Source organism: Sclerotinia sclerotiorum, genomic scaffold (genome assembly GCF_000146945.2).
Source record: "Sclerotinia sclerotiorum 1980 UF-70 scaffold_8 genomic scaffold, whole genome shotgun sequence".
In the NCBI taxonomy this organism is placed as follows: Eukaryota; Fungi; Ascomycota; class Leotiomycetes; order Helotiales; family Sclerotiniaceae; genus Sclerotinia; species Sclerotinia sclerotiorum.
In genome coordinates this window covers 375,798-391,503 of record NW_001820828.1, presented here as the reverse complement: position 1 = coordinate 391,503, position 15,706 = coordinate 375,798, and the positions used below count along the sequence as shown (strand labels likewise).

General features: G+C 39.3%; 4 protein-coding genes across 4 annotated transcripts; 2 read left to right on the top strand and 2 right to left on the bottom strand.

Annotated features, from left to right (window-relative positions):
• Positions 1–421: 421 nt before the first annotated feature.
• Positions 422–3,327, bottom strand: SS1G_06458 (hypothetical protein; the record flags this gene model as incomplete). Its single annotated transcript, XM_001592168.1, has 5 exons — positions 422–431; positions 585–706; positions 1,148–2,343; positions 2,839–2,877; positions 3,171–3,327. The coding sequence occupies 5 exons, from the start codon at positions 3,325–3,327 to the stop codon at positions 422–424; spliced, it is 1,524 nt and encodes a 507-aa protein (XP_001592218.1).
• Positions 3,328–5,092: 1,765 nt separating this feature from the next.
• SS1G_06457 (hypothetical protein) lies at positions 5,093–6,376 on the top strand (the record flags this gene model as incomplete). The annotated part of the gene is made up of 4 exons (XM_001592167.1): positions 5,093–5,180; positions 5,415–5,978; positions 6,030–6,182; positions 6,267–6,376. 4 exons carry the CDS (start codon positions 5,093–5,095, stop codon positions 6,374–6,376), a joined length of 915 nt encoding a protein of 304 aa, XP_001592217.1.
• A 791-nt stretch (positions 6,377–7,167) lies between these two features.
• Positions 7,168–8,685, top strand: SS1G_06456 (hypothetical protein; the record flags this gene model as incomplete). The annotated part of the gene is made up of 1 exon (XM_001592166.1): positions 7,168–8,685. The coding sequence occupies one exon, from the start codon at positions 7,168–7,170 to the stop codon at positions 8,683–8,685; it is 1,518 nt and encodes a 505-aa protein (XP_001592216.1).
• A 495-nt stretch (positions 8,686–9,180) lies between these two features.
• On the bottom strand, positions 9,181–10,596 carry SS1G_06455 (hypothetical protein; the record flags this gene model as incomplete). The annotated part of the gene is made up of 3 exons (XM_001592165.1): positions 9,181–9,460; positions 9,614–9,649; positions 10,130–10,596. The coding sequence occupies 3 exons, from the start codon at positions 10,594–10,596 to the stop codon at positions 9,181–9,183; spliced, it is 783 nt and encodes a 260-aa protein (XP_001592215.1).
• Positions 10,597–15,706: the final 5,110 nt, after the last annotated feature.

Genomic DNA, 15,706 nt, shown 5'->3' with positions numbered 1-15,706 from the left:
CCCTGACTAAGCCATAGGCATGAAGGTCTATATAATCAAGATGGATTCCTTTGTATAAGGGCTTCGTGGCTCAAGATCAATCATTTAGTATACTCTACTTTTAGTTACGAATGGCATATCATTATTGTCATTACTTTAAGTCCCTGCTTGACGCCCTAGTTATAAACCACCTCGAGAGCCTAGAGCACTTCCACGTGATCTAGACGGCAAACCTCGTAACAAGTAGATTCTAAAACTCTTTATTGTATTTACTAAATATTGAAGAATTGAGATAAATCATAAAAATGAAAACCTTATTTTATTAAAATATATATCAAGAACCTTAATATCTTCAAATTTGAGATCAAAATATTGAAGAATTGATTTAATAATTAAGATTGAATAGAGTGGTGTGAATAAATAATTTTGGGTAAAATTCGGCCTACGGACCGCTGTGCCCAAGTACTGTACGTAATAAATTTTCATTTTCATTTTCATTTTATCAAATCATCAATCCATCAATCCACCCCTTTATCCCCCCTACGCCCCCAACCACAGACCCCAAGCCACAAAACACTCCCCCCTAAATCTTCTCCTCAACCCACAAATGTCCCCCCGCCTCCTCCAAAACCTTAACAAGTTCATCAGCACCAGCTTTCCTCGCCAAAAATAACGGTGTATTTCCTGCTTTATTACGTGCGTGAACACTTGCACCTCTTTTTAACAACTATTTGTTTTTGGAAGATTTTTGTTAGTGATGGGGGGTTTTTTTTTTTGAAAAAAAAAAAAAAAAAAAGCTCAAAATTTGCTTTTAGAGTTAAAAAGTTGGAGTTTGAAAGTCTGTTGGGAGGTGATGAGATGATGAGGTGTATGAGGTGGTGAGTTGTATGAGGTGTATGAGGTGAGCTTCTGGGAAGACACAAGGGGAAGGCTATTCCGGCGAGTCTTATTTTCCGGCCTAGCGGATTTGCTTTTGGAGGAGTTTTATTGAAAATCTTTTAATTGATGGAGAGTTTTGAAAGATTTAAATCTTTCAAATGTTTCCAATATATATAATCATATAAAAGAATCAAAGTCCATACATCAACGACCCACAATCCAGATTATTAAAAACCTAGAAAAGTCACAGGGAAAATAAAGAGAAATATTAAGCAGAGGCACTACCTACTTCTCTTAAAACATCCACTGAAGGACCCACTGCTCCCAAATGTAATGCGGTATTTCCAACATAATCCGTTGCTTGAAGAAGACCTGCACGATCATGATCAAGAATATTGACAATAGATTTTGTGTCACCCTTTTCAATTGCGTAGCCTAATCCCGTAAAAGCGTGTTGTTGAGCCGTGATAGAAACTTGATCAGTTGGCGGATGAGAAAATGCCGTACCAGCTTCCTCAGTCATTTCTCCTCGAATGGAACATTGCATTTGCATTGTAATATCGTTGTATGATAGATCTGGAAGAGCCAAGAGGAAAGAAAGTTTAGTGAGTGCTGCTTCGGTTGTAAGATCGTGACCAAAAACTACACCTGCCCGACCAAGAATGGTAGCTGGTGCGTAAAGAGGAGATACTGAGCCAGAATGACATTGTGATACGTTGACTATGATGACACCTCTTTCACAAGCTTCTTTCATGATCTTGATCATGCTTCCATCATCTCCACTTGGTGCGTTACCAGCTCCGAAAGTTTCGAGGATGAGACCTCGAAGATTTGGAATTCGGAGGACAGCATCGATCATTTCTGGTTTGATACCAGGGAAGATACGAAGGCATGCTACGTGAGAAGTATCAAGATTTAATTGTACTCCGAACTTTGCGATCGATCGTGGGCGACGAACGAGATTCCAATTAACTGTTGCCCCTAAAGCCGTTACTTTGGCTAAAGGTTCACAATTTGGTGAAGCAAAGGCGTCGAAGGAGGTTGCCGAAACTTTAGTTGTGCGATTTCCACGAAATAAATTATGATGGAAGAAGAGACATACTTCAGGGATCATAAAAGTTCCGGCGATGATTAATGATCCGAGAAGGTTATCCACGGCATCAGATTGAAGAGCAAATATTGAAGCTTGAGACCCAGTGAGGATAACCGGTTTTCCAAGATGGGACAGCATGAAAGATAAAGCTGAACTCGTGTATGCCAGACTATCTGTACCATGAAGAACCACGAAACCATCGAATAAATGATAATTTCTCTCAATCGTGGTAGCTATTTGTGTCCAGCCATTTGAAGATATTGAGGATGAATCTAGTAAGACAGGAAATTCGTATAAAGTGTAACGAACGTGTCGAGAATACGTGCTTGGGGGAGTACGTAAACTGGGTAGGTATTCTTGTGTTGTGTTTGTGGTCATAACTGGCATAGGATCTGAACACAAGTTAGTCATTAATTAATTCTCCGAAAAACATATTGCGTCTGCTGTGATTTAATTTCTCGGAAAAAACTAAAGTATATTGAAAGCGGAGATAATGCAATGCAATGAAAAACGATGAATTACATGTGACATATCTTAATATAGCTTATTCAATTATATTTGAAGTGGATGTCACTGGAAGACTCCCATTGATATATTCCGAGATGAATTTGTGTAAAGAGACGCAGTAGAGCCATTTAGTGTGACTTGGAGACGCAATTGTTTACACAGAAAAGTCCCTTGAGATCTTCAAATATGCCACATTCAACGAATACTTCCTAGCGACCTTACACGACCTTCGTCATATACATATTTTTTTGTGTTCAAATTTAAAAACATTAGACGTCATTGCAGATTTCCAGCTCTCCACATTATGAGAGTTCATCATTCTATAAAAAACAGAAGGTCTAGAACTATAATATTCTTCCACATAGCATTTCAAGTCTCACTTGATAGTTGAAAGGACCTGTGAGGTGTACCGATAGTCACTATAAAAAATATCTGTCTGACAGATTCAGTGCAGATTACACTTGACAATTGAAGGTACCCATGATGAAAAGAAATGTGATTGTAGTAACACTCCTTCCATAGAGTAAATCAATTTTTTGAGCTGCACTCTATCATTGAAAGGGTCCATCGAATTGAGGAAATTTCAATGTAGGATACTACCCTTACAGAACTTTTCAATGTCTGAACTATTGTCGACAATTGAATGTTCCGCGAAAGGAAGAATTGCAATAGAGGGTAATAGGATAATAGTAGAAAAATGAAACATTCTCACCTGGATTTGATCCATCGTTGAATGATGGTCTTGTAGCCATGCCTTCCTTGAGAAAGCCTCTTGCTGGAATCAAACCTTCCGGAGAAGATTTCATACAGATGGTACCTCCTGTCATAATGATAAGGACACGGCCTTCCGGGTATGATTGTGTCGCCATGGCGCGTGCTTTGAATGAAAACTCTCGGTAGCGAATTAGGAGAAATGAATCGCTAGGAGAATTATTTTCAAAGGATTTGTGTTTTGTACCTAGGCGACGGAATGAATGAAAGACAGCTTGGCAACGAAGGATGTTGGATTAGACTAAAATAATGTCCTTGGGAGTACGAAAAGAAGAGGTTCGAAAGTATGGTTGAGTAAATTCTTCTTTTGCAATGTTGATCTAACAAGTCAAGTTGTTTTCCTGTGGTGAAGAGGAAAAAGTTCTTAAAACCCATCTATTAGCTTGACCTTTTCAGTTTGAATGAAAATGAGCTAAGGAAGAAAGCTAAGGCTTACTAACGATCCGATCAGCTATATGGTATATATGGAATGTCAAAATAAGTCAACAACGAGGTACAAGTTGTTGTGGCGAAAACGATAGACGAGATGAAAGATGAGATATTCACACAATGTTGTTGTCGTTGTGGTCCAGAATTTGATCATGTCGTGAGTGAATGAATCTGAAGATGATAAAATTTACTTGTGCTCACATGAATAATCTTCGGACATATCCACCTCCATTCTTGAAGCATCAATCATCTTTCATGAATGGAAAACCATAACGTAATTGACCAATAAGAGTTAAAGAATTATTGATTTTTATATTGAAAACCGACAAACTCAATCATCTACTACCTAGTGTACCGTTTTTGAATGTCACAAGTACTTGCAGTATTACTACTCGAGTAATTAATTGATCACACCAAAATGAGTTCAACGTGATTCACGGATGGGAAAGGATCCGTTGAGACGGCGTTAAGACGGGAACAAAAGGTAAGAGGGATTTGTTTACGAGGAAAATAAAACGTCCAAGAAAACATGAAGGTATTCCAAGAAATGTAATTTTAATATGTATTACTAAGTATCATGTTACTTTTGTAAATGCTAAGAATAAATCTGTATGGAATGGGCGGGCACACCAGGCATTATTCATCCGTCCGTACCAAGACTTTTTCCATTTTACATTGAGGCGTTTGTCTGACTACGTTGGTGCGTTTGTGCCGAGTAGCGCAGCCACATCCCACACCACACCCACCCACCACACCCACCCACCATACATTATCAAATCTTTATCGAGAAACAGTAAGGTTGGAGTAGATCAGAGAACAAACGAATCCGTCACAATTTATTATTAGTGACAACCTCAACTTCAAGAAAATATATTCCATTCCTCTTCTCTTTCCTTCTTCACCGAGTATCGAGTATCGAGTATATCTTCATAAATATATCTTCTTCTTCTTCTTCCTCCCGCCGACAATGTCATCACATCCCATAGACATTCAGTCGGATAATCTTTCACTTTCTCTCCACTACATGTCACTTCTTGCCAATTCCTTGGTACCTTGTAGTATCTCTCTTGTCTTGACTTAAACCTTTCGATTTCCATCCAAAATCATCTGAAAGCTTCATCTCAAAATACTTCAACTCCACAGAATTAAAATTCGGTCCCGAGAATCTTTCACAACCACTCCAAGAATCCCAGTGACATTCAATTCTATTCTTTGCCAAGCAAATTCAATCATCTTCCATAATCACAGCAGTGACATTCATCCTCTTCTGCTTTCTCCCATTCATTTTCTTCATTAATCTTCATTAACAAAATTGAACACCGCAGCCCTTACTTCATTCCCCCCAAAACCCCTCTTCTTTCCACAACGCAAAATCCTCCTTCATATATCATAGCTTGGGCTATGCGCCAAACCTTTGCATTCACAACCGCAGCTATGGCAGCAGCTTTAGAAGATACTCCTATTTCCTATGAGGATTTGGCTGAAATTGAGAGGGAATTTGATGATGTTGAAACCGAGATTAGTATGTCAATATTTTCTTTTTCTCTTCAATGACGTTGAAGATACGATTATTTGCTCGTGTTGGAGGGGTTCAATGCGCCACGACTTTTCTGTAATCATATCAGATCAGATCGATCTTTTCGTACGACATTCTTGGGATGTACATGTATACATTCATTTCATGCCTGGTATATTTTTAGGATCTGCGAATATTCTATTCATGGGGATCAGTACCATTCAACTAACTCTTTACCAGTTCGTCAACAAGTATCCCTCACTCGACCTCTTTACATTCGTCGCAATAAAACTATTTCACAAATTCCAAATTTTTGGGCTCTTGTACTCGAACAAGCGCCTCCTGATATAGATCAATATATTCAACCATCCGATTCCGCACTTTTACTTTCATCACTCACTTCTCTTCACGTATCACATTTCGAACTAGAAGATTCAACAACTGCCAGTGGAGGAGATCCAAGATCTGTATCAATTACATGGACATTCTCTTCCAATGAATATTTCGAAGATGAGAAATTGGTCAAGAAGTTTTGGTATAGAAAGAGTCTTGGTGGATGGAGTGGATTGGTTAGTGAACCAGTTAGAATTCATTGGAAAAAGGGAAAAGATTTAACAGGAGGTTTACTGGATATGGTTTGTGATACTTGGGATGAGGAACAGAAGAATAAATCCAGCGGAGACGATGAAAAGAAAGCAAAGAATATGACAGCGCAACAAAGGGCTCTCGAAAAGAAAATGGCAAATACAAGTATGGGAGGTTTAAGTTTTTTCGCATGGTTTGGATTTATTGGTCGAAGAATCAGTGAGGAAGAAAGTGAAGAAGCAAATGCTAGAGAATTAACAAGAAGAGAAGCCAGGAAGAAAGGAAAGAAAGTTACAGAACCAGAAGATGATGAGGATGAAGAAGATGAAGAGTTAGGAATGAGTTTAGAAATTTTCCCTGATGGAGATGAACTCGCCATTGCTATTACGGAAGATTTATGGCCTGGTGCTATCAAATATTTTAGTTGGTCTACCCTTTCACATCCCTAGCAATTCCATCTCCTTTAACAATCAGTATTGGGAAATTTTACTAACATACATGAAATAGCAGCAGCACAAGAACAGGATGCACTATCAGATGCGGATTTTGAATCAGATGATGATGAAGACGAATTAAATGAAGCAGAGAGACCAATTAAGAAACAAAGATCTTCTTAAGTTCTTATAAATTATATTGGGGTTTTGTGGAGGGGATTGGGTCGTTCGTAGAAGGTGTGGGTAAGGCTGGGTTAGGCTGGATTGTTTTGGTGATTATAAATAAGGATATAAAACTTCCCTTTCTTTTATATCTAGGCTGGCTGATGGCTGGGTTGGATGGATGGGTGGATGGATGAATGGATGGTGAATGGTGGAGTTTACATTGGAATCTCTAATAGGATGGAATAAATTGGACTGGATTAATGTCCAAGGTAAGATAGCTAGAATATCAACAATCGCTAATGGACTGGGGGTTTGGAGCTGGTTTTGCATTTGAATTTAGGGTAGTTTGTTTAATTAAGGGGATGATGGATGGGTTGGTAGGTGGTTAGGTTAGGTATAAATAGAGAGGGGTTGATTGTGACGGAAAAGTCGTAAACGGAGTCAATTCAATTACTTAGAATCTAAAACTAAAGAACTAAGAAGATTCTAAGTAAGAAGGTCTTTATATACAGGGCTAGTGCACGTGAGCCACTAGTGGGTAACAACTGTCACGTAACATTGATTATAAGAATTAAAAATTTAATAACGTAATTTATCACCGAGTGGGCCATATCACCGAGTGGGCCACTTTCACCTCAATTCACACTCTTCATATTCAACACGCGTTTTATCAACCATTTATTATGCAATCTACAAATAAAGAAGCACGTTTACTCTTAGCTATCGAAGCTTTTCAAAAAGATAAAAAACTAAGCATTCGGAAGGCTGCTCAACTATATAATATACCTCGCACAACGATCAGCCACAGAATGGATGGTTTAACTCCACGTACAGAAACTCGAGCGAATTGCCATAAGATTACACAATTGGAAGAGAAAGTGATTGTTGAATACATACTTGATATGGATCGAAGAGGATTTCCACCTAAAATCAAGGGTGTAGAAGATATGGCGAATTATATTCTTGAATCAAGAAATGCGAAGAAAGTTGGAAAGCTCTGGGCTCATCGATTCGTAAAGCGTCATACAGAATTAAAGACGCGTTTTAGTCGTGTTTATGATTTTCAAAGAGCTCTCTGCGAAGACCCTAAGCTTCTTGAGGAGTGGTTTCGATTGGTATCGAATATGCGAGCAAAATATGGTATTCTGGATTGCGATTTCTATAATTTCGACGAAACAGGCTTTATGATGGGGATTATAAGTGCTGCAATGGTTGTAACTGATGCTGAACGACGAGGCAGAGGTAAAGCAGTACAACCAGGCAATCGAGAATGGGCTACAGCAATTATATGTGGTAATGGGGAGGGTGAAACTATACCTCCATTTCTGGTAGTTCAAGGACAAATCCATCTTTCCAATTGGTACACCGAAACCGATTTTCCTGCGGATTGGGCTATCAAACCTACTTCCAATGGATGGACGAATAATGAGACAGGATTAGAATGGTTAAAGCATTTCGATAAACATACAATTCATCGAAGAAAGGGCAAATATCGAATGTTAGTATTAGATGGACACGAAAGTCATGAATCAATATCTTTTCAGTCATATTGCAAGGCAAATGATATTATATGTATAAGATTACCACCGCATTCAAGTCATTTAACTCAACCACTTGATGTTGGGTGTTTTAGTGTCCTAAAACGTTCGTATGGTTGTCAAATTGATGGATTTATCAAGGCACATATCAATCATATCTCCAAGGTTGAATTCTTTATAGCTTTTAAAGCTGCATATCAAGAATCAATTACAGTTCAGAATATGAAAGCTGGGTTTCGAGGAGCTGGATTAATACCATTTAATCCCGAAGCTGTACTCTCAAAATTAGATATTCGAATTCATACACCTACTCCTCCTCCTTTCGATTTGGATCTTTGGATCTCTCAAACCCCTCACAATCCAACTGAAGCTCTTTCTCAATCAACTTTAGTAAAATCTCGAATATCTCGTCATCAATCAAGCTCTCCTACACCTATATTCAAAACTGTACTAGCTTTAGCTAAAGGCACAGAAAGATTGGCACATGAAAATACACTTTTAAGTGCAGAAAACCGTACACTTCGGAAGGCAAATGAGGCATTAAGCAAACATCGACGTGCAAAAAAAACTCAATTACGGCAAGGAGGAGTACTTACTGGACAAGAAGCTATGGATATATTATCTCAGCAAGAGGTTGATATTCAGATTCAACGCGACGAGCGTCAAAATGGGGGGAATTCTAATGGGGAAGCATCTTCTAGTAGATGCTGTAGTAAGTGTGGAAAGCCAGGTCATAATTCAAGAACTTGTCAAATCAATATAATAGATCCTAGATTATTAGATTCCTAATAGTTTCAATCAATTGATTCAATTGTTGTTGAATAATATGTACTTGAAAGTGTAAATTGAGGTGAAAGTGGCCCACTCGGTGATATGGCCCACTCGGTGATATGGCCCACTCGGTGATAAATTACGTTAAGCTTTTATAAGTTTTGGTTTAACGTGTTTCATCACCCCGTGCACCATATCACCTCGTGCACCACTTTCACCTCAATTCCTATTTATAATCATATATAATTCAACAATTACTTGATCAATTGATTTAAATTAAGCACTATCTAATAATTTAGGATCTATATTATCATTAGAACATATTCTTGCATTATGACCTGTTATTCCATATTTACTACAGCATCGATTAGTCGATGCCTCTCTATTAGAATTCCGCCCATTTTGTTGCCTATCGCGTTTAATCTGAACATCCACCTCTTTTTGTGATATAATATCATTAGCCTCTTGAATAATGAGAGCTCCTCCTAAACGTAATTGAGTCTTTTTAGCGCGTCAACGTTTACTTAATCCTGTATTTGCCAATCGAAGATCGTGATTCTCAAAAGCTAAAATCGTGACAGTACTAGCTAGGTATTCTACATCTTTAATTAAAGGATCTGTAGCCTTAAATATAGGTGTAAAAGAGCTAGAATGATATTGAGCAATAATAGATCGTACTAAAAATGCTTGTGAAAGAGCTTCGATAGCATTGTGAGGTGTTTGTGAGACCCAATCGGGTATATGACTCGGAGGAAGCGAAGGAGGAGTAGGTGTACAGATTCGAATATCCATTCTAGAGAGTACAGCATCGAGATTAAAAAGGATTAATCTTGCTCCTCTAAAGCCTGCTTTCATATTCTCCATTGTAATTGCTTGTTTGTATGCAGTATTGAATGCTATAAAGAATTCGACTTTGGAGATATGATTGATATACATCCATATATACCCCTCAATTTGCTTGCTATATGTGCGTTTTAGTACACTAAAACAATTAACATCAAGAGGTTGGGTGAGATGATTTGAATAAGGTGGTAATCCAACGGTTTTAATCTTATGTTCTATACAATAGTTCTGAAAAGGGCCTGATTCATAGCTTTCATGTCCATCTAAGACTAGTATTCGATATGCACCCTTCGTACAGAGTTTCGTATGCTTATCAAAATGCTTTAGCCATTCTAAACCCGTCTCATTATTCGTCCATCCATTTATAGTAGTTTTAACCACCCATTCGGGAGGCATATCCGTCTCGCTGTACCAATTGGCTAGGTGCATTTGTCCTTGAACGAGATATGGAGGTATGTTCTCCCTTGTCGCATTACCACATACAATCGCTGTCGACTATTCTCTATTGCCTAGCTGTATTCCTTTACTTTTGTCACGTCTATCTGCATTAGTAATAACCATACTAGAGGATATCACTCCCATCATAAAGCTTGTTTCATCAAAATTCCATATATCACACTCCTGTATTCCATATTTTGCCTTTATATTTTTGAATAATTGAAACCACTTATTAATAAGCTTAGGATCCTCGCAGAGAGCTCTTTGGAAATCGTAGGCATGATTAAAATGCGTTTTTAGAATATTGTATCGATTCACGAATCGATATGCCCATTGTTTACCAATACGCTTTCCACCCCTCGATTCAAGAATGTGATTCGCCATACTTTCAACACTTATGAATTTAGGATTAAATCCTCGCTCATCCATATCGATTATATGCTGAATAATAACCTCCTCTTCAATTTTAGTAATTTTATGCTGTTTTTGACGATATTCGGAGGCAGGAGTGATCCCTTTCATTCTACGCATGAGTGTCGTATGAGTAATATTGTAAATCTTGGCAGCTTTCCGGAGGCTTAAATTTTTATCTTTAGCCATTGCCTCCATCGCCATAACGATATCGCGTTCATTTAATGTCGATACCATAATTATTTATTGATAAATCGCGTATTGAAGTGATTGATGTGAATTGAGGTGAAAGTGGTGCACGAGGTGATATGGTGCACGGGGTGATGAAACACGTTATAGTTAGATTAAAATATATTATAATGATACTAAAGAATATAAAAAATATAAAAAAAAAATAAAAAAAATAAAAAAAAATATTATTAAAAGATTGGGTGGAAGAGGCCTCTATATTGACTATATTACTACACGTGTAGGCATCTTAAAATATCCTCTTGGTATCCTCTGAGGGGACCAATTGTTACAACGGCTATCTTCTATGCCGCGTCACATGACTAAACCAAGGTAACGTGATTAAAGTCACGTTATGGACCGCTGAGGAACGCTGGCTGTCCAGGACCGCGCAGCGGTCCTGACTAGCCATAGGCATGAAGGTCTATATAATCAAGATGGATTCCCTTTGTATAGAGCTTCGTGCTCAAGATCAATCATTTAGTATACTCTACTATTAGTTACGAATTGCATATCATTATTGTCATTACTTAAGTCCCTGCTTGACGCCTAGTTATAAACCACCTCGAGAGCCTGGAGCACTTCCACGTGATCTAGACGGCAAACCTCGTAACACCAATATGCCTGCTTATGGTTCGTCTAATCTAGCCTGTTTAGGTAACCGTATTACTAATCACGACACGTGATTAGTACCGGTAACTTCTATTCCTTTTAACAAATATTAAAAATATAAAAAATATAAAAAATATTAAAAATATAAAAGATATAAAAAATATAAAAAACAAAAAATATAAAAAATATTAAAAGATTGGGTGGAAGAGGCCTCTATATTGACTATATTACTACGTGTGTAGGCATATTAATCTCCTCTTGGTATCCTCAGAGGGGACCAATATGCCTGCTTATGGTTCGTTTAATCTAGCCTGTTTAGGTAACCGTATGTCACACTCAAGAATACTGGGTAAAGTATCTTGTATTAGAAAATACTAAGCTAAGGAGAAAAGAAGAAGGAAAACAAGAGTAGAGATTGATTGATTGATTGATTGATTGTGTTTATCGTCATAGGCCGTAGGCCCACGCGCCTTGGCGCGTGATAACCTTAGCCATCTATTCCAGTTTTGGACAAATGACGCTCAGAGGAGAAGCCTCTGAGTGGTTTACTAGCTAGCTAGGGGGAGTATTTTTATACAATTTAAAGGGGGCTAGGGCAGGGTTTACATGATTGCCTTCGCAGGGGGGGTTTGGGCCGGTAGGCCTTTTGGGGTTGTAATTGTGGTCATCCTCGTCCACTAGATCACTACCTCTTGATCTCTCTCCCTGTCTCCTCGTACTTGTTTAGATTGTTCGTATGCATACTTGGTTTTTTTTTTTTTTTTTTTTTTTTAATGAAAGAAAAGGGAAAGATGAAAGAGAGGAAAGAAGAGGGAGGAAAAGCACCCTTAGAGACCTATTAACTCCGTTTGAATCCAATGAAAGAAAGAAAGTTCTTTTTTTTTTTTTTTTTTTATCTTGCACCTGTGTGCCACGGGCAGATTTTTGTGTAGAATTTGGTGTATTCTAGCCATTCGGCTAGTTTGGCTATACCGGTGGGATTGCTTAGAAGCCAGGGGATAGCTTCGGAGGGGGGGCTCTTTGTGAGCGCTTTGAAGGCTTTTCCTTTTTTGCAAAAGAAAAAGTGTAATGGAGTTTTCCTTTTACCACACGAGCAATGGACGTGGGCTGTAGTGTGATTGAAACGTTCATGGTATGCTGCGAAGTCGCCATGCTGTGATCTGATAGCGAGAATATGGTGGAGTGTGGCTCTCTTCAGAGAGAGGGTGTCTGTATTAGAAGTGTGGTTGAATTGGAGATCTTTGTAGTATTGTGGGCTGACTGTATTCCATAATTGTTCGTCTGCTTTGTTGGCCCTTGTTCTGATCATTCTTTTTAGGGATGCTAGCGTACAGATCGGGTTGAGGGGAAAGGGGAGTTTTGTTCCTTCCTTAGCGGCTTTGTCAGCTATTTCGTTGCCAGGGATATCCAGGTGCCCTGGGACCCATCGGACGCGGATTTTCCCGGGGGAGGTGTGTGGGAGCCTTGGTCTAACAGCCCAAGCTTGTGTGAGCTTCAGAAAGTCTTCAAAGACTCTCTGTGAGGAACCATTGAAGTGGGATCCTAATCGGAGAGCAGCCTCGTGGTTGTCTAAGAAGATCCAGAGATCTGTGGCCAGTTTGGTTGATGCTAGAGTGAGGGCTTTTGCTGCCCCTGCTACTGCGGCTGTGGCTTCTGCATCGAACACTTCTGCATTTGTGCCTAATGAGAAAGAATGGTATGCTATCTGAATATCGAATTGTGAGATTACGAATCCGCCCCCAGTTGCGCCATCCTTGCTTTCACTTTTTGAGCCATCCGAGAAGATTTGTATATCGCTTCTTGGGATCTTGGCGTGGAAGGCTTTGAAGTCTTCGGCTGCTTGTGCCTTCGTTCTGCCCATCGGACCATTGATGCGGGCCTCGGCCTCTGCCCTCGACTCTCTGATTTCCCAGGGTGGGAAGGCCAAGGGGTTTATGTGTTCAGTCTCCGGTAATGCTGTGATGAGCCTTGCGAATCTTGTATCTGGGGTGCGGTTATATTCTCTGGCTTTGGTTATGTTCTCTGCTCTGATCCTGAGAGGATGGTAAAGGTCTAGTCTGGTGGTTCGTGCCGCATATAATTGTGAAATCAGGTTTAGCTCGATCTCGGATGGTCTGAGTTTGGCTTCCTCGTAGAGTACTGCTGTGTTTGTGGTTTTGTATACTGGGAGGATTGCCCTTGTACAGGTGATTACCACTTTGTTGAGTAAGCTTAGATGGCTGTCCACTACATTTGAGATCGAGATCGGATTAACAAGAGTAGAGAGTTTTCCTATGATTAAATACAAACGGGGCATACCACGTGACCCGGAGGTGTGAGGCGTCACACCGTATTACTAATCACGACACGTGATTAGTACCGGTAACTTCTATTCCTTTTAACAAAAAATATAAAAAATATAAAAAATATAAAAAATATAAATTTTATATATATATATATATGTTGATTTATAGTTTTTTAATATTATTAAAGTTTTTAAATAAATAATTAAATTATTTTTTATTATTTTTTAATTATAAAGTTGTGACGGAAATCCCTGCTTTCCTCCCACCCTTATTATATAAGAAACCTCAGGTACATTAACCTGTTACGAGGTTTGCCGTCTAGATCACGTGGAAGTGCTCTAGGCTCTCGAGGTGGTTTATAACTAGGCGTCAAGCAGGGACTTAAAGTAATGACAATAATGCAATTCGTAACTAATAGTAGAGTATACTAAATGATTGATCTTGAGCACGAAGCTCTATACAAAGGAAATCCATCTTGATTATATAGACCTTCATGCCTATGGCTAGTCAGGACCGCTGCGCGGTCCTGGACAGCCAGCGTTCCTGGACAGCCAGCGTTCCTCAGCGGTCCATAACGTGACTTTAATCACGTTACCTTGGTTTAGTCATGTGACGCGGCATAGAAGATAGCCGTTGTAACACGTAGCACGTGCACAGGGCACTAGTCCTATTAGGACTAGGTTGAGAAGCTCTCTGTAGGAGAGCTTCGCACTTCCGTAGAACTAAGATTATGGGTGATTTACATAGAAGGCCAATATAGCCTCAGTTCTGCCTTATCAGCTTCCCACTATTCCCTGTGTAAGTGTCACGAATCACGGTTATTATAATACAATAAAAGCAAGTACGGCGGTTTGGGCCGCTGTTTCCGAGGGGGTCCTTATCGATAAGGAATCCTAGGACAAGTGTCCTAGGATAAAATATGTCCCAGGATAATTAGTATCCTAGGACAAAACGATTAGGCAACCATGTAGGCTTAGGACAAGTGTCCTAGGACGTTATTCGTCCTAGGATAGAATGTCCTAGGATAATATTTGTCCCAGGACAATTATTCTAGGAGCTATATTATCCTAGGATCAGAATCGTCCCAGGATTAGTGTCCTGAGGCCTTTGAAGGATCACGTGATGGATAGACTGGATAGCCTAGTCTATCCAGTCTATCCAGGCTATCCAATAGCATTCAGGAGTATATAGTTAAGATAGTTTCATAGTCTAAGAGCTTCGTGCTCAACTTAGTTATCAATTAGTTTACTTACATTCTACTTGATCTAGTAACGACTTCACTTCCAAGTGAAGACCAGTGATAAAGCCTTAACCCCTAACTACCAACCAGACGAAACTTTAGGCAGCCGCTGCCTCCAGTACAGTATCGTTACAATATGCATCTGCAAATCAAAAAATCTATAAAAAAATCTCGTACACTAGCTCTAAACCATCTTTACACTTTTTCTTTTTCGCCCCGATTCTCAATACTCAAAAGTAATCTTACAACCACAAAAATGACAAGTTCAAACCACCATTTCCACAAACCAACAACTACATCATCTCTACACCCGTCCCCTTCCACAAAAAAGACCTATCTAATCCAGCCTCCAAGCTAGAAAAAAAAAACCCGCCACAATCGCTCAAACGAGTTATAAAATCCGGTGTGGATTTCGTGGCTGCAGATGCAACGAGTAAAGCGGGATTGCCGAAGACACAGCGAAGCGAATAATTGGTTGGAATGATATGAAATCTAGATAAGCGAGATGAAAATTGAGATGTGAGGAGATAAATTTGGCGTATGGTGTAAGTTTGGAGAAATAATATGCACATCATCTAGGCTGAATGATGGTGTGCATAAAATAATTACATCACCCGGAGAGCCAGCAGCTTTGGACTTGGTATAGGAAAACGCCATTGCGGAGGTCCTCGATAGCTTAGCAGGACTTAATGCGCCACAGCAGGTAATATGTAAGTTGTGCGTCGAAAACTCTCTGGTGTATTTAGGAATGGAGATGAGTAGCACAAGTACAGCTCGGATAAAGTCGTTTGGCGTTACATTGGCTTTGCGTAGCTGCGGTGCATGGTGTCCAGATACACAGATTTGACCACTTGTATGACGTACGAGTTTTTACAACTTGTACTACATTATGAAGTTACTGATGTAATAGGAAGTAGAAAAAAAGATAAATACTCGAGTTAAAAGCGAGGAAAGAAAGCAAGGGCAACAGCAAGCAATAGAT